This window comes from Stenella coeruleoalba (assembly GCF_951394435.1).
Source record: "Stenella coeruleoalba genome assembly, chromosome: 11".
Classification (NCBI taxonomy): domain Eukaryota; kingdom Metazoa; phylum Chordata; class Mammalia; order Artiodactyla; family Delphinidae; genus Stenella; species Stenella coeruleoalba.
Genome location: NC_137157.1, coordinates 4,871,587 through 4,898,010, shown reverse-complemented (window position 1 = coordinate 4,898,010; position 26,424 = coordinate 4,871,587). Strand labels below are relative to the sequence as shown.

The 26,424-nt window shown below is 55.3% G+C and overlaps 1 protein-coding gene across 3 annotated transcripts in view; it reads right to left on the bottom strand.

Annotated features, from left to right (window-relative positions):
- Positions 1-1,941: 1,941 nt before the first annotated feature.
- Positions 1,942-26,424, bottom strand: part of PHF21B (PHD finger protein 21B) — a 94,192-nt gene continuing 69,709 nt past the window's right edge. For 2 of the 3 annotated variants that reach the window (XM_079935987.1, XM_079935988.1), the window contains exons 4-13: positions 24,078-24,428; positions 21,610-21,750; positions 13,442-13,493; positions 11,007-11,083; positions 8,690-8,744; positions 7,532-7,554; positions 6,370-6,528; positions 4,701-4,776; positions 4,270-4,373; positions 1,942-2,949 (exon numbers count right to left, since the gene is read on the bottom strand). In XM_079935987.1, the coding sequence (XP_079792113.1) occupies positions 2,731-2,949; positions 4,270-4,373; positions 4,701-4,776; positions 6,370-6,528; positions 7,532-7,554; positions 8,690-8,744; positions 11,007-11,083; positions 13,442-13,493; positions 21,610-21,750; positions 24,078-24,428 (1,257 nt within the window). In that variant the 3' untranslated portion in view covers positions 1,942-2,730. Of the gene's footprint in view, positions 2,950-4,269; positions 4,374-4,700; positions 4,777-6,369; positions 6,529-7,531; positions 7,555-8,689; positions 8,745-11,006; positions 11,084-13,441; positions 13,494-21,609; positions 21,886-24,077; positions 24,429-26,424 lie in introns of all 3 variants that reach the window. The other variant, XM_079935986.1, reaches the window with a different exon arrangement.

Below are 26,424 nucleotides of genomic sequence, written 5' to 3'. Positions count from 1 at the left end.
GACCCAGGTGGTGGTGTGGGTGGTGAGACATGGGCACATCCTGCTAATATTCTGAGGGCACAGCTGACAGATGGCCAGCGGCCAGGGGTGGAGGTCCAGCCCACATCTTAGGAAGGCTGAATCCCCCCAGGATGGGGTAGGTGAGAGAGGGGTTGGCCTGGTGGAGACCGAGCCGTTTGAGATGTCTGCTGACATCAGTGGGGCTGGCCGTGGGCAGCTCGAGTCCATGGCAGAGGTCAGGGCTGGAGATGAAGACCGGGGAGCCGCTGGCACAGAGACAGAAAGCCAGGAGGCTGGACAAGGCCAGTGAGAATTCAGGACTGGAGGGAGCACAGACCCGGGGTCCACAGCGTTCAGTGATCAGGCAGAAAAGCTGGAGCAGTCCGACTCTGTTACCTGGGCCGGGGGGGGACAGGACTCCCACTGGGGGCTCCAGGGGGCAGTCACTTTGTATCCAGTCCCATTCTCTGGCCACAGCTGGCCCAGTGGTGGGCTCCTCTCCCCGCTGGGCCAACCAGAGGCGTCTGCACAATGTCTGGAGCAGGGATGCAGAGGGTCCGGCTTCCCAGTTGGGCTGTTCCCAGTTTGACTAAGCCCCAGGGCGGTTGTGGGAGCTTGGTACTGCCCGGGAGGAAGAGAAAGCGGTCACATTGATGCTGAGAGGGGCCAGTGTGGACACGGCCCCTGGGCTCCATACAATACCTGACCTGGGTTCTGGTCCTCGCAACCATCAATCCTGGCCCCAACAGGTGCGCCTGCACCTCCCGGGGCTGGGGGATCTGTGCGTGGAGGGCGCCCCAGAGCTCTCTCCTCTCTCCCTCCCTCCCTCCCTTGGGGTGGGGACCTGATCAGGAGGCAGGACCCTGATTTTCAACCTCTCCAACTCCCACCTCCCTGCCCCATGGGCTCCCAGAGGCCTCTCTGTTGAAGGCAGGGAAACAAACCACAGGGCTTTGAAACCATCCATCGAGTTTAATGCATCGTACAGAGGAAAACTACATCGGCATATTTAAGACAAACACTTTTTCTCTAGTCCCGCTATCCATTGGACGGTCCTCCTTGGTCCAAAAAACTAAGTCTCAAGACACATTGGCAGCTACCCCTCCCGGGTCCAACCTTTCATATCTTCCCGTTACATTTTAAAAAAAATTTAATTCAATCCATCCAAGAAGAAAAACCAACCAACAAAAGAAGGAACCTGAAGACATTTACATCGCAAGCCACGCGGTAATGCGTAATTGGCATCTAGGGTAACCAATATATAAGACGTGTGTCTTACAGTTCACTTTGTTCATCAATAAAAGAATATAAAAATCTTGTTCAACCCAGTGTTAAGTGTATTAAAATAGATCTGTATCGTACAGCACAGTTTCTCCCGGAGTCGTGAAAATGACAGGAGGGACCATGGCAGTCTGCGGGATTCCGGCCAGCCTCCTTGCTCTGCACCTGGCAGCGTGCGTGCATGCGTGTCTGGGGCCACGTGTGCACACGCACACGTATGTTCAATGCAATTCTGCACCGTGTGATGTGCTGGGGGTGGGAGTCCTGTGGCTCCCAGACGCTCATCTTGTTGTGCTAAGTCCCTCGGGACTGGAGAAGCCAGTGGGCGTGACGAGCCCGCACGGCCCATCCCGGATGCAGGGCGGCGGGCACCCTTCGCTCTCATGGAGACAGCAAGAGGGACCCTTTAGTCTCCCGAGGCCACTGCCCTCTCTTCCTCCCCCTCCCCCCACTTCTTAAAAAACCCTCTGGGTCCCTCCAGTTTGGCAGCTCCCCCGCCCGAGGGGTTTTCCGTTCATCCTGGCAGCAGAGACCACTGTGAACAGGAATAGAAGTCACCGAGTGTCCCCTTCACATTAAATATCTCACAATAAAAACGCCATACAAAAATGTAAAGTTATTTTTTGGCATAGTGTCTGTACTGGCAAGAAAAGAGGAATGGAATACTATATCGGCTCTTCAAAAGGAGGAAAGAAAAGGCTTCAGTCGTTAAGTTGAACGATTCAACCCAAAATAGAAAACCTGCCAAACGCCTCCCTGGAGTGGCTGCAGCTCCATCTCTCGCCCAGAAACTCCACGACAAAAAGACATCGAGGGCAAGAGGAGTCCAAAAAGTCAGCGGAGGAGGGAGGCGCACGGCGAGGGCGCCCCCAAGACCGGGGGGCAGACGGAGGCCTGGCCGGGCCACAGCAGCGTCCCCTGGGGAGCGTCCTTCAAGTTAAACAGCTGCGATTCTGAACGCTAATAACACTGACAACAGGGATGGGCGTTCTGGAAGGCCTGGCGTGAGCCCGACGGCCCCGTGGGGGCGGGCGGCTGAGTCTACCTAGATTTGCTACCCGCCTCTCGCCCCAACTAGCTCTACTACTTGGCTACGTCGTGTCCTCAGCTCCCCTCCCACAGGGCACCTCGCGGGGTGGCACGAGGCCCAGGAGACAGCTGTGTCCAGAAGCCGGAGGCCCGGGCAGCCCCCCAACAGCAGGGAGTTGACTCTGTGCCCCGACCTGGCTTCCGGGCGTCCCATCTGACCTGGAGGGCGCAGGACTCCATCCCCACCCATCCTGGCTCTAGGACTCTCACTCAGCTTCTTCTCCCTTCTTTCCTGTCTCTGTCTGGTTTTATTTTTGTCTGAAATTCATAGTGTGTATGAATTAAGGCTGACAGAACCCTCAGGTCTTGCGAACAGGGTCCCAGTGACTTTCCGTGGGTGTGAAGACGGGTCCCTTGGGGTCAGTTGTGCCCCGGGGGGTGCTGGAGGGCAGAGTGCATGGCCGCTGCTGAGGGCTTGGTCCAGGGCCCGGCCAGCAGCGGGGCGGGGCTGGTGGTCGTCATGGTGACCTGGAGCATCTGCTCGCCCTGTATCAGTCTCAGGAGGGCCCTCAGGCGGTCCAGGGACGACTGGGTGCCCCTCTGCTGGGCCAGCAGGCTCGTCTTAAGCTCCAGGCATTTCTGTCAGGGGGGAGGGTGTCAGAGAGAAGGGTCTCAGAATTCAGTGACACAAGCCACCTGGGGCAGCCACCCCTCAGCGCTTTCTCGGAAAGCCCCTCCCTTCCACCGCAGAGGCTGAAAGAAACCAGGAAGAGGGCCTCGCGCACACCAGGCAGAAGCGAGAAATGGAATTAAATGGCAGCCAGGCCCGCAGGAGAAGCCTGTTCTAAACATTCAGGCTGGAAACGACGTGCTCGTGCAGGAGTGCGGGAACGCCCTGCCTCGCGGCTGTGAGGCTGCCTAGCCGACCACATCGACCTCTGCTGCCGGAGGAAGCTCCGAGCCTGTTCTGGCTCAAGTGCAGCCCTGCAGACCTCCAGGCCGCTGGCCAGTTTTCTGCTCTTCCTCTTGCCTGCTGTATTCATGGGTTTTTCTAGCCTTTATATATCATAGCGACACAGTGAAGTGGTTAAGGACTGACGCCTCGAGTTAGAGTTTTAATTATTTGCTGCCTGGGCAAATAAACTCCTTGAGTCTGAGTCCCAAACTCTAAGAATAATCACAGAGGCTCTTCATAGAGTTATGGAGAGGATTAAACGGGATACTACATTTAAAGGGTTTTACCAGTTGCTGTTACCAACATCACCACCACCATCAGCACCATCACTATCACCTCCATCATCACCATTATCACCACCACCACCACCACCTCCATCACCACCACCACCATCACCATCACCTCCATCACCACCACCACCACCACCACCATCACTTCCATCACCACCACCAACTCCATCATCACCACCACCACCACCACCACCATCACTTCCATCACCACCACCACCTCCATCATCACCATCACCTCCATCATCATCACCACCATCATCACCACCACCACCATCACCATCATCACCACCACCACCATCACCACCACCTCCATCATCACCATCACCACCATCACCACCACCACCATCATCACCATCATCACCACCACCATTATCATCATCTTGTTTATCACCACTCTACAGAGAAGAAATCACTGTGTTCACTTTATACAAGAAGAAACTGAGGTTCAGAGATGGTCAGGGCCTTGCTGAGGTCACAGAGCTGAGAAGGAACAGAGCCAGATGCTCAACTGCTGGACAACTAGTTGTGGAATGAGTCACACAGCTGCCTTCTCCACCTGCTGACTCGCTAAGGGCTGGTGGTGATCCACCGGCTGCCTCGCTAAGGGCTGGTGGTGAGTCTGTCTCCTCCTGGGGCCGCAGTAAGCAGACAGCGACGCTTTGGCTCTACACCCTGTGGTTCTAAGGGCCGGCGCCGCACCCCCGCCCCGCGCACCTTCACTGCCGAGGCCAGGAGCCGGTCCCGCTCCTCCAGCTGCCGGCGCTCGCTCTGTAGCTCGCTGCCCCTCTGCAGCAGCTTCCGCTTCTCCTCTTCTTTGACTGTGAAAGAGAAGACCAGGCCCCACAGGGAACTGCAGGCAAGCAGGGGCTGGGCCGTGGCTGAGCAGGAGAGGTAGAAAGAATCCTAGGCCCGTGCCTATAGGTCATTCTGGCCACATCCTCCTGCAGGGGCCGGTGGCTCTCGCTGGATGCACGGGGACTGGAATTCCATCCCCGCAGTAACTGCCCTGCACACAGGACTAGTCCCAGGGGTCTTTGGCCCAGAACAGCCTCTGCTGGGCCCAAAGTGAGTCCAGCGGTCTAGGGGCGGGGTTGGACAAAAGGGAATCGGGGCACTTTCCCAGCTCCCGAGGGTGTCTTTCTTACCTGTCTTATGGGTGACGTAGGAGTGCACAATAGCCAGCATCCCGGTCCAGGGCACACCTTCGTCTTTCTTTAAGGCCTGGAGGGCAGACGGGGAACTGAGCCAGCGGACAGCCTGGGGGCCCGCCACGCCCTGGCTGTGTAACCCGGGCTGGCGGTAGGGGCCGGGGTGGGGGAAGAGCTCCCTGGGCTGTCATATCCACCCTCTCCCTAGGTCCCCACAAAACCCAGAGTGACAGGCAATCACGAGAGTTATGTTTGATTTTTGTTTTTTCTTTGTTTTTTTTTGCGGTACGCGGGCCTCTCACTGTTGTGGCCTCTCCCGTTGCGGAGCAACAGGCTCCGGACGCGCAGGCTCAGCGGCCATGGCTCACGGGCCCAGCCGCTCCGCGGCATGTGGGGTCTTCCCGGACTGGGGCACGAACCTGTGTCCCCTGCGTTGGCAAGCGGACTCTCAACCACTGCGCCACCAGGGAAGCCCCGAGAGTTATGTTTTTTGAAAAAAAGATGACTCCCCAATGATTTTACAAGTAATACATTCTGTAGAAAAGCCTACTTTTAAAAACACTGATAACTTCCCCACCACCCAGCCAAACACAGGTATTTTCTCCCAGGTTTTTGTTATTCCGCACACTGTTTTTTCTCAGACAGCGGATGATCAAACGATACAGCAGCTATAAAACCTGTGTTTTATTTATTTATTTTTGGCCGCACCACATGGCACGTGGGATCTTTCCCAACGAGGGATCGAACCCGCGCTCCCCCCTGCACTGGAAGCGTGAAGTCTTAACCACTGGACCACCAGGGAAGTCCTATTTTTATTTTTTTTTAAACGTAATCCCAAATAATGAACACATCCCAAAGAACCGCAAAATCCTTGTAAAAAATCATTTTCAGTGACCACGTCTCACTGAGCAAAGCGCTGGAATCGACTCCACCAACTCCTGGGGGGCAGCCAGGCTGGTTCCTTCTCTCCCTTTTATAAAGAAAGGCTGAGGGGCTTCTTTTTGCACAGAACTTTACCTGTATAGAACTATTTCCTTAGACTCTATTCCCCAAAGCAAGACGCCGGGTTTAAAAAGTGTACACGTCTTTAAGGCAACATGTACGAGTGCCCGCTTCACCGCACCATCGCCCGAAGGGAGTGCTGTCGTTTTTGCTAATTTGATAGCTTTTCATTTGCATGTTGTCATCAGTGAGATCAAACGTGCTAACTGGCACTGTTTTTTGTGGTTTGTGTCGTTAGTTCGGTTCTTCCCTGCGAAATCTGGAGTCACCAAGTCAGACAGCAGCAGAGGGAACCTCTGCTCACTCCGCACCCGTGGTCCTCAGCGGCAGTGTCTGAGACGGCCACGATGGGGGCTGCCGTTGGCATCCAGTGGGTGGAGGCCAGGGACACTGCTGAACACCCTGCAGTGCGCAGGACGGCCCCCAAAATGGATTATCCGGGGCCAAACGGCAATTGTGCCCAAGTCGCAAAAGCCTGCTCTTCACCCAGCTCCTTCCTCAGCCCTCCACGGCCTTCCCCGTCTCTGCTCACGGCGGGGACGACCCAGGAAGCAGAGACGGTGAGTGGCCTCAGACACTGTGCCCGGTGACGGAGGGCCCCGCGGTTCCGGGAGATGGTGAGGGTGAGGGTGCGGCCGCTCCCCAGGAGCACGGCCTCCTGTACCTTCTGCTGGCACTTGGGGCACACCCACACGCCCTTGGGTGCTGTCTTGAGGGGCGGGTCCAGGCAGCTGAGGTGGTAGGCCCCTGGGCAGGTACCGCAGGGCTGCAGGTTGGCCCCTCGCTTGCAGGCAGTACAGTGCTCATCGTGGGTGATCTCGTTCTGGAAGAGACGGGAGGGTGGGGGGCGGGTCAGCCGGGCTGGGAGTTGGGGGGTGGGGTGCAGGACCTGCCTGGGGCCCAGCTCTTCCGCCAGGTTCTCAGCAGCTCGGGAGGGGAGGAGAAGGGGTGATGACCAAGGGGACACAGGCGTGGAAACAAGCAGCATCCGGGTCTCCTGCCTCAAAGCCAGCACCCCTGCAGGTGTGTTGGCTCCGCGCAGCAGGCCTCGGGCTCAAGGCACCTGCTGTCCCCACGCCCGGGCCGGCCTACAGCTACAGGGAGGCTGCAGACAACGCCTGCCCGCCACGGCTGCGATCTGCGACACCGCAGGGTTACGGCTGCAAACAACGCGGCCTGACGGAGTTTCAGCACGTGGTGCTTTCCAGTGGTTTGACTGTTACAGGCGTGTAGGGACTGGAAATGCCTTTTACAATCAGATGTGAAACTTAGTAAAGAAAGACACTGAAAATCAACTCTGAAGCCGCGCCCACAAATGAGGTCATGACCAGCCAGCATCCTGGGAAGCGGGGACGTGGTGCATGCGTGGTGGGCTGGGGTCTCACACGATCATTGAAATGTGGGCATGTGGGGTGAGACCCTGAGACCCAAGTCCAGTCCCTTATGAGGTAGGGAATGAGGACCAGAGAGGACCAGCTCTGCCCAGGGTCACACAGCAAGGCCAGACAGAACACACTGGCACCCAGCATCAGCTGCTTCCATTCAGGCCTTCGTGGCTCCTGGTGTCCCTGCGTCTGGAGGGCTCCTGCTTGAACCTGCGGGCTGAGCCCTGTGGTGATGTCCAACTCTGCCGGGCAGGCTGAAAAGTGGACTGGTGGTGTACGAAGCCCTCAGCACCGAGGACGGAGGCCGAGGCCCTCAGCTCCACTCCAGGGCAGCAGGATGCTGGGGTCCCGCGCCCCTTGCCAGGAGTGACCCTACCTGAACTGTATGGGAAGCATGCCCGCCACCCCCCCAACCAGGCGTGAAGACCAGGGGACACGTACCTTCCAGCAGGGGTCCTCATTGGCTAGCACAGGGAAGAAGGGTGGAGAGCACGTTAGAGGGCACGGGAGGGGCACCAGTCGGGACTGGAGTCCACGAGGCCCAGTGTGAAAGGAGCCTGATGGGAGTGTCACAGGCCCCAGTGACTCCTGGGTCCTCCCCCAGGGCCTGATGGGAGTGTCACAGGCCCCAGTGACTCTTGGGTCAGCCTGATGGGAGTATCACAGGCCCCAGTGACACCTGGGTCCTCACCCAGGGCCTGATGGGAGTGTCACAGGCCCCAGTGACTCCTGGGTCCTCACCCAGGGCCTGATGGGAGTGTCACAGGCCCCAGTGACACCTGGGTTCTCACCCACGGCCTGATAGGGGTGTCACAGGCCCCAGTGACTCCTGGGTCCTCCCCCAGGGCCTGATGGGAGTGTCACAGGCCCCAGGGACTCCTGGGTCCTCCCCCAGGGCCTGATGGGAGTGTCACAGGCCCCAGTGACTCCTGGGTCCTCACCCAGGGCCTGATGGGAGTATCACAGGCCCCAGTGACACCTGGGTTCTCATCCAGGGCACCATGGAAGTAAAGGTCTCTGTCCCAGTCATGGCCAGGACCCACCCAGAGGTAGGTTCACCGTGGCCCCTGAGCTCCCTGAGGCACATGGCAGCAGTGAGCTGTCCTGCGGAGGAAACATTGCTCCAGGGATCCCTCAGAGTGACTTACTGTCAACTCGTCTTCAGCCATAAAGCACTTCCATTCTAGTGAGTGATGCCAAACCACATATTTTAATGATCACAAAAAACAGTTTTCTTTTTAATTTCTGGAAATCATACCATCCAGTGGCAAAAACAGCTCCTGCGTGTACACAGCACTCGACGGTTTACAAAGTGCTGTCATGTTCATCCCTCCTGTCACTGTCCCAGCTGAGAGGCCGGGACTATTATGGGCCCGTTTTCTATAGATCAGCAAACCAAGGCCCAGGGAGGTAACGTGGTACGTGAGGACAAGCGTGGCCACGGCGCAGAGGGCCTGGTGAGCTGTGATGCGCCATCCACCGGTCAGCAGCCATGTGGCCGCTGCTGTGGACAGGGCAGGCTGGGTAGCCGGGCCGCTGCCAGTGGAGGGAGGTACGGCCCAGCCCAGCCCACAGCTACCCTGCGGGAGAAGTGCTTACCTCTTGCTGTGAGGAACAGGGGGGTGTTGAGATAGTTGGACGCCAGCCGCTTCCTCTGCAGGAACAGAAAACCAAACCAAACCACCAGATCATGGGGAGCCCTCCTTGGCGACACTGACCCCGCCCAGGGCTCACCCAGGACAGGCTCCCCATCCTGGGCTCCGGCCTCCAGCCGGACACCCACGGCCAGAGGCAGAAACGGGTACAGACACAGGGCCGTGGGGAGGGGGAGAGACAGGTCGGCCAGGGCAAAAGCCAGCCAAGGCTCTGCCCAACAGGTCCGTCCCTGCTCCCCGTGGGCACATCTGCCTCATTCAGGAAGGGCAGTCAGGGCTCTCCGATGGGGGCAAATCAGTAACAAAGCTGACACGTGGCTGTCCCTCTGTGTTCCTCCTGTATTTTCTTTGTCAGCTGGTTCTGGGGTCAGGTGGGGAAATGAGGTGTATTATGGACTGGCTCGCTAAACCCCACTTCTCGGCATGAGTTCCAGGAACCCTGACAACAAAGAGTGGCCCCCAGTGCCCGAAACATCACGGGTAGATGGAAGCTCCTGGTGTGTTCCAGAAGGTGGCTTTAGCAACCACAGGCCACGTGGCTTCAGACTTTGGTGGTTCGACACGGCTTTGGCTGTGGCAAGAAGATGGTTCTAGACTTGGGTGACGGGCTGTGAACCCATCTGTCTCAACGTGATTGGGCCGCGTTCAGGGCCAGGGGAGGGACCCACGGAAGGGCTGCTCCTGGGCTACGTATGTGTCCAGGGCTCAAGGTCACAGGGCTTTGCGTCGGCTCTTGATTCGCTAATCAGGTCATCTCTGGCTGTGGCCACAGGCTTCACAGAAGAGGTCACGGCCATGCCCACAGAGCAGGGGATGCTTCCATCAGTGAGCACAGAGGACACACCGTCTCCTTGGGTGGAGATGCGGAAACGGCTCCGTGACTCTCACAAATGGGGCCCAGCGCTTGGGGCCCTGTCTCAGGACATGGCTTGCTCAGAAAATTGGGGAGGAAGTGAGCGGGTATAAACACGTGTGTTCTCCGAGCAGGAGTCGGGGGACAGTACAAGCAAGGACAGGTGGGCGGGCCGGGGAGGCAGGCGATGCAGACACAGGTGGGCTCTCCCCACAGGGCCACCCACGGGAGCCCCCCTCCCAGTGAGGGCCAGTTTGTGAGCCATAGATTTGGGACCACTGGCCCAGGCTGACGAACACCCCCGGGGACGCGAGCACGGCATTTCGGTGGCCCTCCTCCGGGCCCTCTGGAATGTGCCAGGCCCTGGCCTCTGCAGACGTGGCTCCACGTCAGGGGGCTGCCCGACTTCGGGGCCTTCAGGCAACGGCTTCCATCCTAGGGGAAGATTCCAGGGAGTTTTCCCTAGGAAAGCCCAGGCCGCTGGCAGCCTCTGCAGAGTCGGCTTCTGGGAGATGACATCTGGATTTTAGCCTAGAATTGTGGACTTTAATTTGCAAAGGCAAGAAGATCTCATTGTGGATTCAGTTCCTCCCTGGGAATGTGCTGATGGGAGGGGGCCAAGGCGCTCCCTGGAAGGCATCCTTAAGTCCTGACGCTGCACCGCTGGCTGGTGTCTGGTTACTCATCATCTCCTTACGGGGCACAGCGGGCCCCGGGCGGGCAGCCTGGACGGGATTTGGATTGGGAGGGAATTCCCTGCCTCGGAGTTCACTTTAATGCCCTATTTTACCAGTTTCGGCTACCCGGGGAAGGTGCACGCTGCCCACCATGAGGAAGCAGTCTTGGAGCCGGGGTACCGCCGTGTGAAGGGGAGCTGGGCTCAGTGCGTCGGGAGGAGGGGAAGCCGGGCGTGCCAGGCCACATCTCTTGTTCCTGGCCTCGCGCCTCCACGCGGAGGGAAGTCAGCTGGAGTCACGGCTGCTCCCTTCCCTCCTCCCCAGGGGAGACAAGGAACCACCCTCACTCAGCCCGGCCCCTTCCGGGCCTTTCTCTCCGTGGCCTCACATTCTCGGCTCTCCAAGTCATGAGCTCCACCGAGCCGGCCGGGCTCCAGAGTTGGGCCTGAGTGGTCCCGGGAGGCCCAGGCGGCCAGCACTGCCTGCGACCAGACCTCGTGCCGGATAATCTGCAACCGGCATCCCCACACCCCCCCCCAGGGCAGCCTAGGTGAGGTGCCCCACTGACACCCGAGCCTCTGCATCTGTCTCTCAACTGCCTCTGAGCCCAGGAGGTGAAGAAAGAATTACTGATAGCACTCCCTGAACTCTAATCCCTGGAAGGGCAGGTGAGGGAGGCCAGCCCAGGGGAGTCTCCCCATTCGCTGGTGTGGAGACGGCGGGTCCCTCACCTCTGTCTCCAGGAGGCCGCTGTAGGCGGGGTTCGCTGTGCTTCTTCTCTTCCGCTCCTGGCGCTTGCTCTGGATTTCTGGAAAGGCACAGATGCAGCAGTTACTGGCATCTTCCTGCCCCGGGACCCTGAATGCCTCCTCCGCAAACCCCGGGCGCCACCATCTCTTCCTGCCCTGCAGCCTCTCTGCCCAGCATCCGCGCCCCAGAGTGGCCCCGGGCGGGTGGGTGCCCCCGGAATCGCTCACTCTGAGGCAGGACAGACCTGCTGGCCCCAGGCTGAAGGACTGACTGGTGGGAGGGTGTGAGGTACCCAGAATCCAGGCACCTGCTCTCTGCAAGGCCCCGTGTGCCATCCTCCGGCCCGGGGATGTCTCTCATGGGACCCTGGGGACAGCAGATGCCCACTGGTCAGACGCTGGCCTGGCTGAGCCGCAGGGTGGGACTCCGGGCTCCTGGGAAGGGCAGGGGCAGCCTCTGTTTGGCAGCCTGACCCCCAGGATGCCAGGCACGAGTCCTCCTGATGGGGGCCGGCGTGGTGGGCCTCATGCAGCTTGAGAACTGCGTTTTCTCTCCCCCTTCTCGTTTTCATTTCCTTCCTTCGCTTTGACTGCCAGGTGGGCCCTGTCTCTGCGTGTAGCTGTTTTGACATTATTTCCGAATCTCTGTCTCTTGGACCTGATTTCTTCTTTGAAACTGTTTCAATATTATTCGTGTGTTTCCTGTAAGGCACCTCAGACCCTCTTTGGGAAAAGACAGGGTCCAAATAAATAAGTATTTAGGGTATCACGGGTGAGAGGGAGGAGAGTTTTCACAATGAGGATGATTTATAAAAATAATAACATTCCCAAATGTATTCGCAGAGTGTTTTTATCTCAGTTGCCACGACACCCCTGAAAAGTCTGAAGATGTGGTTTTCCTCACGTTGTAGATGAAGAGACTGAGGTTCAGAGTGGGGAAGGAGCCTGCCCAAGGTCACCCAGCTGTAAGCAGCACGGCCAGGACTTGAACACGGGACTACTGACGTGGATGTGCAGGCCAGTCCCACGGCCCCAGGCTGCCTCCATGACCCCAAAGGCAGAGCATAAACAGCTCTCAAAGGCTGCCAAACACAGCTGGATTCCTTACACCCAAGTTCAAGCAGGAGTATTCAGACCTTCAGATGGAAAGCTCAGAGAACCCCTTCCGGCCCCGCACAGCAGAAGGAAGGGGGCCGCAAGCAGGGGCTGCTCAGATGAGACTTGCCCACTGGGGCCAGGTCAGTGGAGCCTGGGGGGCTGGGGGGCTGGGCCACACCCCTGTCCCTCGCCACCCAGATCTACACCCCAGCTGCCGCCAGAGAGCGAGTCAGACCCAGGGAATGCAAATGCAGGTGGCTGTGGAAAGGCCCACCTCCTGGGCACGTTTCACTCAGTTGTGCACAGGAGGCCCGGGCGAGCTGTGTGGGCTCCCCAGGTCCCTTCCCTTCCCCAGGCTTCAGTTACTCACCTGCTGTGATGGAGAGAACCTCCACCTGAGATTAAAGTCTGTAAGTGCCTCGGGCACTGGGGGATTCAGTTCATTCCCTTCCTTTCCTCGATTTTAAGGAGGAAAAGCAAGTGAATTTTCCTTCCCAAATCCAGATTTACTTGGGGTGTAGGGATGTTTTCACTTTATAAAATATCTTTAGCGGTGAGGTCAGAATCGTGGAGAACACCCTGAGCTGGGAGTCAGGAGACCTGGATTCCAGCCTGGGCCTGATACTGACTGGCTGTGGGACCTCGAGCAAGAGAATCAACTTCTCTGGCCTCAGCTTCCCCACAAGTGCAACCAGAAGGTTGGTTTCCATCTTTCCAGGCCCTTAGATTCTATGACGATGCACAGATTGATCCCATCGGTAAAGTCAAACAGCACCTGTAGTGTTACACTGACCTGCCTGCTCAAATAATGTTCTGATTTCCACCGATGGGTTTGGGGGCAGACGGGACCCATGGACCAGTTCAACAGCAGGGGAGGTGGTGCTGGGCATTCCTCTTGGTTCTTTACAACAATCCCAGGAGGAAGGGTGGGTTGTTATCCCATTACACAGACAGAGAAACTGAGGCCCAGAGGAGCTGGGGGACTTGCCCAAGCCTGAGTAGTTAGTAACGGCCGAGCTGGGCACCTTGCTCTTATCACTTCACTGTGCTGCCTCCAACTTGGGGGCCGGGAATGCCCAAGGTCCCTTCAATAGACACAGTGGGTTTCGTGCACAGTCACAAGCTGGGAGAGCGGGCAGGCACCCTGGTCTTCGTGATGACCACCTGGCACTTGGCACCCACCGCGCAGAAGGTGGGTCACACCCAGGCGCTGCCATCTGGCCGGGAATCCGAGACCCACTGCTTCTGTCTGATGCCAATTCAGCAACCCCCCGCCCCATCCCGTGGGCCAGGCCCAGCTCCGCCACAAGGGTCCTCACCTTCCAGATGCTCCGTCGTCACCAGGCCCAGCGCTACCATGAAGGCGATTTTCTGAGGGAAGGAAACAGAGAAGGGTTAACGCAGCTTTTCTGTTTTGGGTTTCCTTAGTTTTCATTTCATGCTCTTTCTCCGTCCCGGGACCCCACCCGGGACCCCATATGACGTCAGCCATCCTGTCTCCTCAGCTCCTCTGGGCTGCGACGGTTTCTCAGACTGCCTTCTTTTGGATGACCTTGGCCGTCTGAGGAGGACTGACCAGGAATTTTGTAGGCAGACCCTTGTCTGGGATTTGCCTGGTGTTTTTCTCAGGATTAGACTGGGGTCCTGGGTTTTGCAGGGAGACCACAGAGGTGAAGGGCCCTCGTCCCATCCCCTTGGCGCGCTGCACGCGCCGTCAACATGGCCGATCACTGTGATGTTGACCTTGGTCACCTGGCTGAGGTGCGGTTGTCAGGCGTCTGCTCTGCGAAGTTCCTCTTTACCCCACCCACCGTCCACACTGTCACCTTTGGGAGGAGGTCACGACACACGGCCCACATCTAGGGAGGTGGGGATTAGGTCCCACTGGTGCTTTTTTTTTTGGCCATATAGACCATTAAAAAATTGTACATAGTAGAATTTATCAGTATTTTCCTTTGCAGTGTCTGGATTTTTGCATCTTAGCTAGAGACTCTGAGTTTAGAAAGCAAGTTGCTTACGTTTTATCTTAGTACCTAGAGTTTTACTTTTTCCATTTAAATTTTTGATCTATTTGGCATTCATCCCGTTGTATACGGTATATATGGATTCATTTTATTCCACGTGGCCACTCGTTTTTTCCAATACCATTGATTGAAAATTCCATCTCTCCGCTTTTCACTGATTTGAGGAGTGAATCATACACACACACACACACACACACACACACACACGGCCCTCTATTCCGTTCCTTAAATCTTCCCATCTATTCATAACCTACCACCTCACTTGTAGTTCTCAAGGCTTTACAGTAATCTGACGGCATTAGAATCCCGTCCCTGTTTTTTCCTGTTCCGAGCTTCCTCGGCTCTTCTCGTTTATTTTTTCATGTGAAATTTAGAAACCATCTTCGGTAGTTCTGAGAACGAGGGAATCAGTTGGTATATTTCCTGGGATGATGCTAAAATTATAAATTAACTTAGGACATAATGACAACCTAATAATATTACATTTTCCTCTCCAAAACCACAAGGGGCTTCTGTTCTTTGTCTTCAGGAGTTTCAAACTTTTCCTCAAACAGGTATCGATCATCGTGTTTATTCCTTGGCATTTCATCCTTCTGTTGCGATCGCAAATGCAGTTCTCTAGAAAGCTTCTAACAGGTTGCTGTGCGTTTCTCTAAAGACTACTGACGTTTGTAAGTTACCACACCGGCCGCCGCGCTGAATTCTCTCATTGTCTGCAGCAGTTTTTCCGGTGAGAGTCTCCTGGGTTTTCTACAGCATCTCAAATAGCGACTGTTTACTCCTTCTTTCCAGTTACTTCAATGCTGTTGAAAATAGTTTGCCTCAATCTGTCACCTTTAAATCATATTCTTCGATCCACTGACAGTTCCAACTCCACAAACGCGACAATCTGAGAGCTCATTCCTCCTCCCTCCCTTCTCTCCCTCGCTCTCTGCTCACTTAGGTGAATCTCACACATTAATATTTATGTATCATCTCGTACATGTAATATTTACATTCTGTGCCAGCACCCTTATCCTGTTTGTTTCACTCCGTAGTTAAATATGCACGACGCTCAACCAGCGCTGGTGCCAAGCTTTCCCAAGCGTCTCGTGGTCGATGGGGGTTGAGTTTCTAGTAGTTTCTCACGAATGGCTCATGGGAACAACATTTCCTGAGTTCCTGGCAGATTTAGAACCTTTAGTCTGTGGCCTTTCAACGTGAAGGACATCTTGGCTGCACCTAAGCGCCTTGGGTCCCCTTCTCTCTTCCCGCTCTCCTGTGTTCTGGACTGAATGTTGCCGTGGAAAAGTTAGAAGCCGGCCCAGTTGTTCTCCCTCTAAAGCGCCTTGGCTGCTTTTGCCTGGATGCCTACGCATCCTCTCGTTTCCATTAAAGGTCAGTGACTGGGCTTCCCTGGTGGCGTGGTGGTTGAGAGTCCGCCTGCTGATGCAGGGGACGCGGGTTCGTGCCCCGGTCCCAGAGGATCCCACATGCCGCGGAGCGGCTGGGCCCGTGAGCCATGGCCGCTGAGCCTGCGCGTCCGGAGCCTGTGCTCCGCAACGGGAGAGGCCACAGCAGTGAGAGGCCCGCATAACGCCAAAAAAAAAAAAAAAAAAAGTCAATGACTTTACTGGGCTGTGACCCAATGTTAACCCAGCACTACACGTCAACTTCCCCTGGAACCTAGTGTGTCCTTGCAGTATAGAAATTAAAGTCTCCTTTTATTTCAGTAAATTTTCTTGAATTACTTTTTAATTAAAGTTTTTTAAAATTATTATTATTTGGGCTGTTTTGGGTCTTGTTGCTGCACGCAGGCTTTCTCTAGTTGTGGCGAGCAGGGGCTACTCTTCCTGCAGTGCATGGGCTTCTCATTGCGGTGGCTTCTCTTGTTGCGGAGCACGGACTCTAGGCGCGTGGGCTTCAGTAGTTGTGGCACATGGGCTCAGTAGTTGTGGTGCACGGGCTTAGTTGCTCAGTGGCATGTGGGATCTTCCCGGACCAGGGCTCAAACCCACATCCCCTGCATTGGCAGGCGGATTCTCAACCACTGTGCCACCGGGGAAGCCCCTTGAATTGCCTTTTAAAAACAGTGAAGCAACACCACACCGTGAAAACTCAGGCCCGTCAGATTCAGTCCTGGAAGACGTGTGCTCACGTCAACACAAGACTACTAAGATGACTGAGGTGGCCGCAGACCTGCTCAAACAGGGGTTCTGAGGTCCAGCAGGTCTTCAGCCAGTCGATGCCAGTGCAGGCTGCAGTTCGGTGCCACCTGGTTTCAGTGTCACTTCTAGGGTCCTGTGGCTGAATGGACAGTGGCCTCTAGGAATCTGCCAGTCCTGCCAGGACTTCACTGGCCTGAACTGGGAAGGCTGGGCTGGGCCAATACTAGCGGAGCCCATGCTCTGCCTCCTGGTTCCCCACTCGGCCTTCCCTTCCCTCCAGCCCTTCCTCCGCAGAAGACAACTTCAGCCCACCATCACCGACATAACAGGAGCAAACCGCCTACCACGTTATAGCCAAATTCATATCACAGGGAACCGTGGGAAAGTTTTACTGTAGCTCTTCTGCCCCGTCATCCCGGTTTTCTTCTTTAAAGCCTCCAATTATCCACCTGTTGTATCTTCTTTGCTTGTCTTCTCTAGGTACCACTTCCTAATATTTAAAAATCCATTCTTTCTTTTTTGTTTTGTATACTTCTCTCGCTCCTGCCTGCTAGGTCTTCCTGTCTTCTGCTGTGACTATGGTGCCCTGTGCTCCCCCAGTTGTGTAGTTATGTGATGGTCTTCCTAATTTTTCCTGAAAATTTCCAGCTCACGTTTCCCTCTCTCCAGTACTTCGGCCTAAATGGCCATCTCTTCCCTCAGCCCTTGTCTTCCGGCACTGCAGCTTCCTTCTTAGTAGTGATTACCGTATTGATTTCTTTCTTTTAATTCATAGTAGAATACTGGACTTTGGGGGTAGTGTCTTTTATTTATGGTAAAAATTGCTTCTCTTTCTGTATTTCTCCTTACGGTGGCTTTGTACTGACTTCACTCTTCACATACGGTGCCTCAGTGGGATTCTGTTTTATCACGCCTCCTTGCTGCCCAACAAGGTCAAGGAGGGTCTGTGGCACCTTCTCTGCTCCCGGAGGCCTTACGGAGGTTCTCTTTCCATATCCCTTTGTGTGGTCCCAGCCCTGTCTACCCCAAGTGCGGCTCACAGACACTGCCTGTCCTTTTGCACTTGAATACAGACTTGTGATCCTCAGCACGGATGAGTCGTTCTGCAACCTGCAGCTCCCTGGCCCTCAGCAAGGCCCCACCCACACCACTCAGTTCTGCTGCTTCATATATATATGTGAATATATAATTTATACATATATAATTTTATATATAAAATTACATATATATAATTTTTTATGCTTCTTTGCATCTCTGTGCTATCTCTGTGATACCATATTCCAAAGCACTAATTACCTCTGTTCATCCTGTCTAGTAATTTTTTTTTTATCTCAATCACCGTGTTTTTCATTACCAGATGTTCAAATAATTTTTGTAACTGTCTGATGTTTTATTTTCATGATTTTTTGGCTTCATTATTCCTTATTTATTTCAAGTGAATGTTATTCCTTTATTTTTAACTTCTTCGAGTATCCTAAACATATTTAAAAGTCACTGCTACGAATACGCCACAAAATTAGCTTCATCTTGAATAAATTCACGTTCCAGAAGTTGATTTTACTGATTGTCCTTCTTAGCATTAGATCGCATCGTGTGTGTTACAATTCTGTCCGCAGACTCACCTTGGGCACTGCTTCTTTTCTTCTCTGTTTTATGTTTCATTTTCTCTCCCTACTGCTTACCCTCGCCTTATAGCAAGTTTGCAGTCACCCTGGCCTTGCCCAGCCCAGGGGTGGCCCCAGGCACAGGCTGGCTCCTGGACTAGCAGGGAAGCCTGGTTCTGCTCCTCTCTTGCCAGAAGAATTCAGGGGACCCGCTGCCCCTTGGGAGCCGCCTGGTCACCCTCATCTGATTCTGAACCTGGGGGCCACGGTCTGGGGCATCTGTCGTGCTCACTGCCTGTGTTTCTGGGACACAGCGATGCACAGTCACATCTTTACTACTGGCTCTTCCTGCATGCTGTCTGTTGTTGCTGAGGGTTTGCAGCAGAGAGGTACGGTCCAAGCGAGAACTCAAAGCCATACTAATGGGGGCTGTGCTCTGATGGCTTTCAAGAAAGGGGGTGACCAGTACAAAATTGAGGAGACCCTGCCGTTTTTGATGATGTGGATGAAACTTGAAGGCATTACGCTGAAAGAAATAAGGCAAACAGAGAAACACAAATGCTCTATGGTTTCACCTATACATGGAATCTTAAAATAAATCAACTCTTGGCAACAGAGAACAAATTGGTGGTTGCCAGTGACAGGGGGTGGAGCTTGGGGGAAATGGGTGAAGGTAAGTCAAAAGCTACAAATTTCCAGCTATATGATAAATAAGTACTGTACAGCACTGGACTGAAGTTAACAATACTGTCTTGTAAATTTGAAAGTTGCTAGGAGAGTCGATTTTAAAAGTGCTCATCACACAAAAAATAAATAACCATGTGAGGTGGGTGATGGATATGTTAACTACAATTACCCTGGTGATCATTTTGCAATATATACAAATATCAAATCATTACGTTACACACCTTGAACTTATACCATGTAATATGCCAATTACATCTCAATAAATTCTAAATGGAAGAATTATTTTAAAAAGAAGACGGGTGACTTGGTTATTTCTGATCTAGCTGCAGGGAAGAACCCATCTAGGGGTTGGGAGCCTGGGCAGGGCCAGGGCAGGAGCTGGGGCTGTGGCAGCAGGGATGGCGTGGAAGGAGGGAGCATCTGTGTGCACGGGTCTTGCCCAGAGAGGCGGCCAGGGCTGGCGTGTGGCAGGGCTGGAACAGGGCTGGAACATGCTAATCTGAGGGTGACCAGCTTGGACAGATGCTGCCCGAGGCCAGAATAATGAGTAGCACAGAAAAGGCCAGGCTCTGTCCTAAAGAAGGCAGAGGACTTGGGACAGGAAGGAGACTATGGGGCCTGGGGCAGGAGCCTGGAGCCCTGGTTCTGTCTGGGTCGAGTGGCAGACACGCTGGCCTCTCTCAGCCCGCCTCCTCGTTTGTACGATGAACACTGTAATTCCTGCCCCACCTGCTTCGCAGAGCTGCTGGGAGGATGCGGGAGAAAAGGGGAGGAAGCACAGTTAGCTACGAAGGCTCACTCGGCAGGGAGGTGGGCTCACTGCGCGGGTCCCTTCAATGTCTCGGGTGGGCACTGTCATCTCATCTCATCTCACAGGCGCCTGTGGGCTCAGAGGTGCCGTGCGTGTGGGGTGTATGCACGCTGGGACCTCGACAGCCGCTACCCCAGAAGCCACCGTACAGCTGAGCCTTACAGACAACCGTCAGTGTCTCTTTACCCCAAATCCACGCCCCAGCCCAGGACCCCTGAGCCCGCGCCTGGCTCAGCTGGTGAAGTTCCTGGGGCAGCTGCTGCTCTGGCCTCAAGTGCTCCTGACTCAGATCCTTCACGAACAGGTTCAAAGGCCGCCACAAAACCCGCGTCTGTGCAGCACGACTGCTCCCAGCCCTCTTCTGAAAGCAACTTTAATATGGATTTTTACACCAGGACGTGTTGTAATTGCAAGTTCTATTTAAGTCATTACACGTATTTACACTAATTATGTAATTAGCTGTAATTATACTAATTGTATAAATGCACGATAATTGACTAAGATATACTTTGAAAGAACAAAGAGAATGTACCCAGAAAACCTTCCCGAAAATTAAGGGTGCAGCAAACCTCATGGGAGGACAGAAGGGTGCGCATGGGAGCCTGAGCTGCGAGCTGGCCCCAGGCCTCACCCCGCACACGGTAGGATTGCCACCAAATGGAATGGGTTGTCTCTCTTGAGACAAAACTGGGCCTGAGGCCACAGAGGAGACTGGCTCCATCTCAGCCTCGGTGAGTGGTCGACTCTATGAATTCCCAGCAGGCTTTCTAGACATGTCAAAGGACGATAGCCAAGTCACTCTCCTGCTCAAAGATACTCCATGGCTCCCCACTACCCAAGGAATCAAGTTCTACCTCAGTAGCGTGCATCGGGTCTTCCAGGACTGGGCTCCGATGTCCATCTGTAACCCCGTGTCTAGAAATTCTCAGGCACACGTGCTACCCACGGTCCAAACAGACCAGCTGACTTTCCTGGGAGTGCTGAGTCCTTTCCCTTCTGCCCGGGCAGTGCCCTCCCCCTGCCTCTTGCTCTTTTACTGAAACCCTACCTGTTCCCCTGGTCCCTTCGATTGTGCCCCTCCCCTGCAAGGCCTTCCGCAGTCCTTCCAGATGGAAACACGGCTCTCTCCCTCTCCCTGGATCTCCCAGCTCAGAATCTGTAACCCTCTGATGACAGCTGACAATTTTTTAACCCAAGTTCAAGTCCTAGTGGCCGTGCCTGTGTCTGCCAGTAGGAGTGAGTTTCCCTAGAGCCGGGACAAACTACATCTGCCCCGTCTCAGTGTCCCCACCCTCAGCCCAGAGCCTGGCCTGCAGCAAAGGCTAAGACATGATTGACAAATAAATGAATGGATGAATGACTTCTTTGGATGACAGCACTTTGCTAAAAAGAATCAGAAGGAACGGGAGGAGCCCAGAGGGATCTCTTCTGCCTGCTGGGGATGGGTGGTCAGGGAAGGCTGCCTGGAGGAGATGGTTTCTGAAGGGAATCTTGTAAGATAAAGCAGTCAATAGGGAGAGAAATGGTGGCTAAGCAGGGGCAGTCACATGGAGAAGGGCCCAGGGGGTGGTGATTTGGGCCCAGGACGGCTGAGGATGCAAGCAGGAACACAAGGATGTCGCTTGCTGTGACCAAAAACCCCACAAAGAGCTGACGTTTAAGGCCTTCAGGGTCCTGCTGTGCCACCTTCAGACATTCAGCGAACAGTGGGGTGGAGGGAGGAGCAGGGCTGCTTTAGGACCACATGTGCCAAGAGCAGCGCTGTCCCCTGGACGGAGGGTCCTGAGGACAGGGGGACGGGTGGGGACAGCGGGGGCTTGGGGTGGTGGGTCACAGCCAGCAGTGCCCAGGCACTGTTCTGGGGCCTCGGCAGACACTGACTCACGAGATCCTCCCAAAAACGCCGCCAGGAAGGCAGACTCATCCGTGCCGTCCTCACAGATGAGGAGACGGACGCGATCTGCTCCCCACCCCCGCGCACCCTGCCACACCTGCGCTGCGATGCAAATCCAGGCGGTCTGGTCTACGGCTGGTGCTAACCACTGCCCCACGCTGCCGCTTAGCCAGCAAATCCCGGACACACAACGGCTGAGACCTCAGCTCACTGGGCCAGTGCTGCCTGGAGCTCCCACGGCCCAGGGCGGCTGTGCTCTGGGCTTGTCGGGGTGAGGCCCGTCCCCACTCCCTGGGCAGCCGTGTCCTACAGCCACCCACCTCGGGGTTCTCCTGGCTCGGGGGCCGGTCTTCCTTCTTCTTTTTGGTGGCCTGAGCTCCCTGAGATGGCTCCTCTGTGGGCGGCCGCGACTCCGCCGTGCTCTCGGGCTGCGTCTGCACTTGAGGCTGAATGATGATGACCTGGGGACGGGGCAGAGGGGTGAGGGGGGAACGGGAGGGCCCAGGGAGGGCAGGCCCACAGAGCCCAGGGCCAGGTGTGTCCGCCCCAGACGGGCACGGGGCCTCGAACGGCGGTATCACAGAGGAACGAGGAGGCTTGCACCCACCTCTCCAGTCCATGGGGTGCCTGCACCCTGAGGAGAGTCTGCACGAGAAACGGTCCTGGTTTAGGAACCAGAAGGCCTGGGTCCAATGCTGTGCTATGGGCTCCCGGCTGTGTGGCCTCGGGGAGGTCACTTCACATCTCTGAGCCTCAGCTTCCTTATCAGTAACACCTTCGCAGTACCTACTTCCAGGCAGGCTGTGAAGATTCAGGCGGAAGGAACACTCAAGGCAGGTTGGTTTCTTTCTCCCCAGTTCACATGCAGGAAAACTGAGGCTGAGAGGGCTCAGAACTGCTCCCTGCCTGAGCTCATCAGGTTAGGTAGCAGAGGGGCTGGGACCCTTCCCGGGTCTGTCTGGCTGCCTGCCCTGCTCCCCCCTCCCCAGGCCACTGTTTCCGAGGTGCTCAAACCTGGCCTGGGGGTTCGGGCAGGTGGGAGAAAGGAGGTCCCGTTTTGCTCACTCTGAGGGGCCCTGCCAATCCTGGGGGGATGGAGAGGGGGAGGGGAGTCTAGACCCCACTCAGCAGCAGGCAGAGCAGCCCCGATCCAGCTGGGGCTGGAGCCCCTCATGGGGCTCAGGGCTCATTGGTTGGGGTGAGGTGCCTGGAGCTGAGAAGTCTGAGATTGACTTCTGCTGCCCGGCCTCTCCCTAGGCCACAGTCGCCTTCACCTGTGAATCATCTGGCTTATTTATGTTTTTGGACATTGAACTGGGAAAGAATCGTTATCTTTTTCATGGATCTAGGTGAAAGAATCTACCAGGAGCAGCCCTGGGTCTGGCCTCAACCAGGAGTGACTCGAACCGTTTTTCCCTCCTAAGAACACATAGTGACTTGTGAATTGTTTCCTCGGATACTTGCAGCAGACTTTTTTTTTTCTTTTTCTGTGACTTGTGAATTTGAACCTCTTACACATGAAGAGAAAATGCATCCCATTTTTCTGCTGGCTTAAGGGAAAGGACTTTGTTCTTCTTTGTAACATAATTTTGAAATCCCAGAATTCTCTGGATGGAAAACAATGCTCCCTTTTTATATCCATGGGAAGAAAACAGTAAGATCCCCCCAGAAAAAGGGGCAAAGAATACCCTCAGATGAGTCACATGGAAGGAGACAGGATTCTTGAAAAGTACAGGGAAACCTTCAAGTTCAATACTAACCAAAGGAATTCCGCTTTCAACGACCAGCATCTGTCTGCATCAACTAAAGGAGCAAAAAGCATTTAAAAATGACAACACTGGATGCTAGTGAGGTTGCAGTGAAACAAGCACACTCAACCAACAAACGTCTGCTAAGCTCCCCCTCTGGACCAGGTACCATCCTGGGGTGCACGTTTCCTCACTGGAACTTGCTATCCGACCCTGGCTGGCGATAACTCTTTAGGCTTGGAGCATCCTTGGGGATACTGTCCATAAGTGGGAGAGCTCAAAAACATACCCAGAAATGTACTGAGTGCAATAACATACAGCTGCAGGAAAGTGGCTGACACTAGGGCTGGGAAATAGGGGACACGGGCCATAAGCAAGAGAGGGGCAGCCTGGTGGACCCTGAATTGGAAACAGAGGAAAAGAGACCAAAGAGAGGAAATGGAACCTCCTATGCAGCCCCAAACACCTCACACAATCATCAAGGAGCTCAGACGGGAACAGGAAGAGGATCTTAGTTTTAGTTTTAAATCTTGGCAACAAATCATAGATATTCCGTTCAGGCACCCGGGGTCCAAAAAGTCCTTGACTATCTCCCTCCATTGGCAGAGACTCTTCCAGTGGTCCACTTGGCCACACGTTTTATTAATTAATTATTCCAACAAGTGAAGTAATTCATCCATCGACCAATCATTCTTTTCCTACTGGTATTAATTCATTCAGCCACACAGTCTTTTGTTCACATAGTCATTCCCTTGTACCCCCATTATTCCCACGCCAATTCATTCATTCATCCACACCCTCATTCACACACCGTTCATTCTACCACTGACTCATTCATTCATTTGTACACGCCCCACCCCCACCCCCCATTTATGCACTGATTCATTCACTTATTGTTCATTCCCACGCTGTTCATTCAGTCCTCTGTTCACACTCCATCCATTCCTTTGGCCGCCTAATCGTTCCGCCATCCGGTCATTCATTCTGCCCGGGCCCCCGTCACCTGGCCCCTTGGGGAGCCTGCCCGCGGGCGCCCTCACCTGGTTGTCGGCACTGATGAGGAGGGGCTGGACTTTGACGCTGTCGCTGACCACGGACACGGCGGTGCTGGGGGCCATGGCGGTGGCATTGCTGGGGGCGGTGGAGATGAGGGCGTAGGCCACCCCGGCACTGCTCAGAGGAGAGGTGACGGTGGCAGGCTCGGCGAGGGCTCGGGGCTGGCTGCCGGGCGTTGGCACATGGCTCACGGTGTTGTTGGCAGTGGGGAGGGCTGGGCTGGGGTTCTTGATACTGACCACGGTGGCCTTCTGGAAGGTTGGGGGCTGCTTGGGTGGCCGGTCCCGGCCCGGGGTGACGGGGAGGCTGTCTGGAATCAGAGTCTTTGGCCTAACCTGGGGAGGGAGGGACAGTGGCACGGTCAGATAGACACACAGACGGGGTGATGACAGCCAGGGCAGATGACAGGGGCACAGACATGACCTGGTCAGGGACTCCCACGTTAGAGGTGAGGAGACGGCAGCGGAGAAACCATGGACCTGCCAAGGCTGCCCGGGTCCTGGGCGTGCACTGACTGGCCCGGGGGTGGGGGTGGGGGTGGTGTGTGTGTGTGTGTGTGTGTGTGTGTGTGTGTGTGTGTGTGTGCGCGTGTGTGTGCGTGTGTGTGTGTGTGTGTGTGTGTGTGTGCGCGCGCGCATATATTGGGGCAGAGGGAGAGGTGGTCCTTGGACTTTTACAGTTGAGGGGTGTACGTGGGAGTGAAAACTCCTAGGAAGACAGCACTGACCTTGAGCAGAAGCCTTTCCTTGGAGCCCCAGTCCTGACCCTCCCTTGCTCAAAAGCCTTCCGTAGCTCCCCACGGCCACTAAGTCACGGACAGGCAAAGCTCAGCTCCATTACTCCATATCCAAGGCCCCAGAAGGCCTCTGCTGACGTCTCCAGAGCTATGCCTGCTCCTACTTCCCCTTCCGGTGCCGCCAGGCCTGCGGTTCTGGTCTCCCCACTGCCACCTGCCTCCTTTTCTCACCCCCGTGTCCGCATGCTCCAGTATCCTTCTGGGGTGCTCGTCCCCTGAGGCCTGCCTCCACCTTGGACTACCAAGACTTCCTGCCCTCGGAGCCCTGCTTCTAGCTCCATCTCCTTCAGGAAGCCCTCCCTGACCCCCAGGCAGGCTATGAGCCTCCTCGAGGCTCCCATAGCCCCCGTGACTCCTTCTGACTCAGGCCAATCACTCTGGGTTCAAATCGTCTGGCTCCTTGTCTGTCCCCCTCCTGGAATCTGAGCCTCTTGGGGACAGGATCCTGTCTGATTCAGCACAGGTGGACATTCAGCGAGGCTGCCACAAGGACCAGCGGGCCCAGGGCAGCCGCCGCTCACTGTCCTCGAGCTGGGAGCGTCGGCCCAGGCCTGCGGCCCCAGGACAGGCGGAAGCCGTTGTCGCCTGTGCAGCCGGCAGCCCCTCGCAGCTCAGCAGCAGGTGCCCCGCAAAGCTGCGTGCCGGGCGGTACCCAGCAGGCTTCTGCTCCAGGCCAGGCCCGGCTACAAAGGCTTTGTGCCCCGATTCAGTCCTCACGGCCGCCAGGGAGGCACTGGCACCACCCTCTCTGCAGATGAGGAGACGCAGCCCAGGTGACTTGCCCAAAGTGCAGGGCCCGGCGGGGGACCCCGGCTGGAACCCAGGCCCAAGACCTGGCGTCTGCGCCGTCTCCTGAAATGCACCCTTTTGTCCAGAGCTTCTAACACTTTTTTGACTGTGACCCATATTCAAAGATCTCCATTAGGACTTCCCTGGTGGCACAGTGGTTAAAAATCTGCCTGCTATGCAGGGGACACGGGTTCGAGCCCTGGACTGGGAAGTCCCCACATGCTGCGGAGCAACTAAGCCCGTGCACCACAACTACTGAGTCTGTGCTCTAGAGCCTGCGAGCCACAACTACTGAGCCCGTGAGCCACAACTACTGAGCCCACGTGCCACAACTACTGAGCCTGCATGCCTAGAGCCCGTGCTCCGCAACAAGAGAAGCCACCGCAATGAGAAGCCCGCGCGCCGCAACGCAGAGTAGCTCCTGTTCATCACAACTAGAGAAAGCCCGCGTGCAGCAACGAAGACCCAATGCAGCCAAAAATAATCAATCAATCAATCAATAAATTTATATAAAAAAAATCTCCATTACGTCATGATCCAGTCCAGAAACGAATTGTTCACAAAAAAATGCTTATGACGCGTCTTGGTATTTTCTGCTGTCTTCTAGTCCAGCCTAGTTTATTCCATTAAAAAAAAATCCTGGTCATGACCCACTAAATTGATTTCTCAATTCCTCACTGTGTGAAAAACTGGGTCTGGTCCAAACATCTCCTCTGAAGGGCAGGCAGAGGAGGCAGGAGAGGAAA